The following is a 2784-nucleotide window of genomic DNA, read 5'->3' as shown; positions in this document are numbered from 1 at the left end:
ACTGGATGTCAACAGTCTTTAGAAATTGGTTGAGGTTTTTCCTTTGAGAAATGAAGAAGTAGCCATGTTAAAATGAGGCTCCAGTGAAGTGTACTGTTTGTTAGAGGCGCATGACCAGAAAGCATGCTACACATTGTTTTTCCTCTGGTATTGAACACAGATCATCCCCTTATATCGACGGAATTAATCGAACAAAAGGACCATTTGTGATGTTTATGGGACATATTGGAGTGCCAACAGAAGAAGCTTGTCAAAGGTAAGGCATGAATTATACCTTTATTTCTATGTTTTGTGTCGCGCCGGGAGTGTTGAAATATGATGGTCTGTGATTGTTAGCTGGGGTGCTATCCTCAGATAATAGCATTGTTTGCTTTCGCCGTAAAGCATTTTTGAAATCTGACACATTGGCTGGATTCACAACAAGTGTAGCTTTAATTTGGTATATTGAATGTGTGATTTCATGAAAGTTGAATTTTTATAGTAATTTATTTAACTTTAGGTATTTTCTAATTTGGCGCTCTGCATTTTCACTGGATGTTGGCCAGGTGGGACGCTATCGTCCCACATATCCCAGAGAGGTTAATGCAGCTGGTGGCCATACCAGATACTGACTGTTACTTTTGATTTTGACCCCCCCTTTGTTCAGGGACACATTATGCAATTTCTGTTAGTCACATGTCTGTGGAACTTGTTCAGTTTATGTCTCAGTTGTTGAATCTTGTTATGTTCATACAAATATTTACACATGTTAAGTTTGCTGAAAATAAACACAGTTGACAGTGAGAGGACGTTTCTTTTTTTGCTGAGTTTATATCAAAAGTATAACAGAAAAGACACAGTTACACACACACAGACATGTACACACACAAACATATTTACAAGACTCACCATTTGCGTTGATCTGAAAAATGTTGGAGGAGGTCTCTTGAAACACGTCTTGCAGCTCTGAGGAGCTGACCTGTGTTGCTTGGAGAAGAAGACATGATTTTAGTTCGATGGAGCATTATAAAAACACACCAATAACAAGGCAGATATCTTAGGTAAAACACAACATTCTGTAAAACACAACAGCCACAGAGCTGTTCTATCATGAAATGTGTTACAGTGAATTTGGGGTTTAGCCTTGTCCAGGACTGTAATCCGGGTCCAGCAACTTTGAACCAAACACCTTAGGTAACTGCTAAATAGCTCGGAGAGAATGTACACTGTTTATCATGTATTTGCCACTTCAGTAGTCACGACAGGTAAAACATAAATGTGTATTTTTGTAATAGCAGTGAGCAGGAAGTAATTTGCTGTGAGTCGTGAGTCCAGCTGATGGGTTATGTGGGCAAGACTATTCTCCCTGATCAAAAGGACAGAATGTTACAGAGCGAGAATGCCAGAAAGGCCTGATTGTTGTCAACTGGTGAAGAGCAACAGCAGTAGAACATAGAGGCACACAGAAAACACAGGCCAAGGTCGGACTCTGTCTAATTCTGACCACTAAAGTGACTGTAATTGGAAAGTTATTTTTGGACATTTTTCTCCAACTACTACCAGTAGTGTTTCGGCAGGTGTGAAAATGACAATGGGTGGTGGGGGATTACTGTTTGGAATGAAAAATTACGGGAAAAGAAAGAGGAAGTATGTTGAACCTGCATATTCTATAAGCATTGTTCCATTAAGCTGTGCTCTTTAACCACAACTGATATACAGAATAACAAAAGAAAGGTTTGCAGTTCACTGAGACATATGATCGACACGTCTGCATATTAAACCTCTTATGGCTCAAAAATCAGCAGTAAGTATAAGCAGTGGAAAGAGGTGGCCATTTCAAACGGCCTCGTACTCAATTCTTGCTCGTACAATATGCATATTATTTATTACCTTTGGATAGAAAACACCTTCTAGTTTCTAAAACAGGTTTAATTATTTCTCTAAGTGAAACATAACTCTTTTTACAGCCCATTTTCTGTAAAAAGTGACATTTCCAAGAAGCTATGTCTCTCTTCAAGATACTCTCTATAAAAGGCCTTGGCACTTAGGACTGTACAAACACGTCACACATCTTCCCCTGGTTGTCATGCGGAAGTGAGAGAAAAAATGACTTGATTATACACACACAACACACACACACAGCACGCACACACACACACGACACAGCAACAACACCGGTCAACTCACAACACACAGCACACACCACACAGGCACACACACACACAACAGCACACACGGACCATACATTTTATTGGGTACCTCCAACATTCATTACTGGCACTTAGTGTCCCATTTCCCTGCAAGGGGGTTCTGGGAGCTCCTGGCTGCTACCACTGGACAGAGTCCCTGGCTGCTCTGCCTGACAGCTGGCAAGCGCACAGAAAGATACAAGGGATGGAGGGAGGGTTGGAGGAGCGGAAAGTGACAGGAGAGAATAGAGAAGGTGAGAAAGCTAAGATAGGGAATAAAAAGGGTAGCCCAGGTCCTGGGACATTTCTTTAGGATAGGTCATGTGACAAATGTTATAAGTGCCTTTTTTCCTCCCTGTCTCCTAATCTGTCTCTCAGTGCTTGTGGAAGAAGTCTGAAAACTATATATCATGTCATACATGTCGTAGCAAGGTGTCTGTTCTCGCGAAACTGCAGTCAATCAGCACAATCCTCTCCAATAAAGAGAGTGTAAAGGGAAGTGATTAAATGCGTCTTCACACTGCAGTACGACAGGTTGAGAATTGCTGAACAACTGATACAGAAGCTGCTGATTTCGCCCTATACACCACACACGCAAACTACTGCAAAAACACAG

The 2784-nt window shown here is 41.2% G+C and overlaps 1 protein-coding gene across 1 annotated transcript in view; it reads right to left on the bottom strand.

The window, feature by feature from the left end:
- Nucleotides 1-2784, bottom strand: part of tsnare1 (T-SNARE Domain Containing 1) — a 122392-nt gene that overhangs the window by 43260 nt on the left and 76348 nt on the right. The window contains exon 3 of the mRNA XM_023988463.2: nt 889-966. Coding sequence (XP_023844231.1) covers nt 889-966 — 78 coding nt within the window. The remainder of the gene's footprint in view (nt 1-888; nt 967-2784) is intronic.

This window comes from Salvelinus sp. IW2-2015, linkage group LG6.1 (assembly GCF_002910315.2).
Source record: "Salvelinus sp. IW2-2015 linkage group LG6.1, ASM291031v2, whole genome shotgun sequence".
Taxonomy (NCBI): Eukaryota; Metazoa; Chordata; class Actinopteri; order Salmoniformes; family Salmonidae; genus Salvelinus; species Salvelinus sp. IW2-2015.
This window is presented reverse-complemented; position numbering and strand designations above follow the sequence as displayed.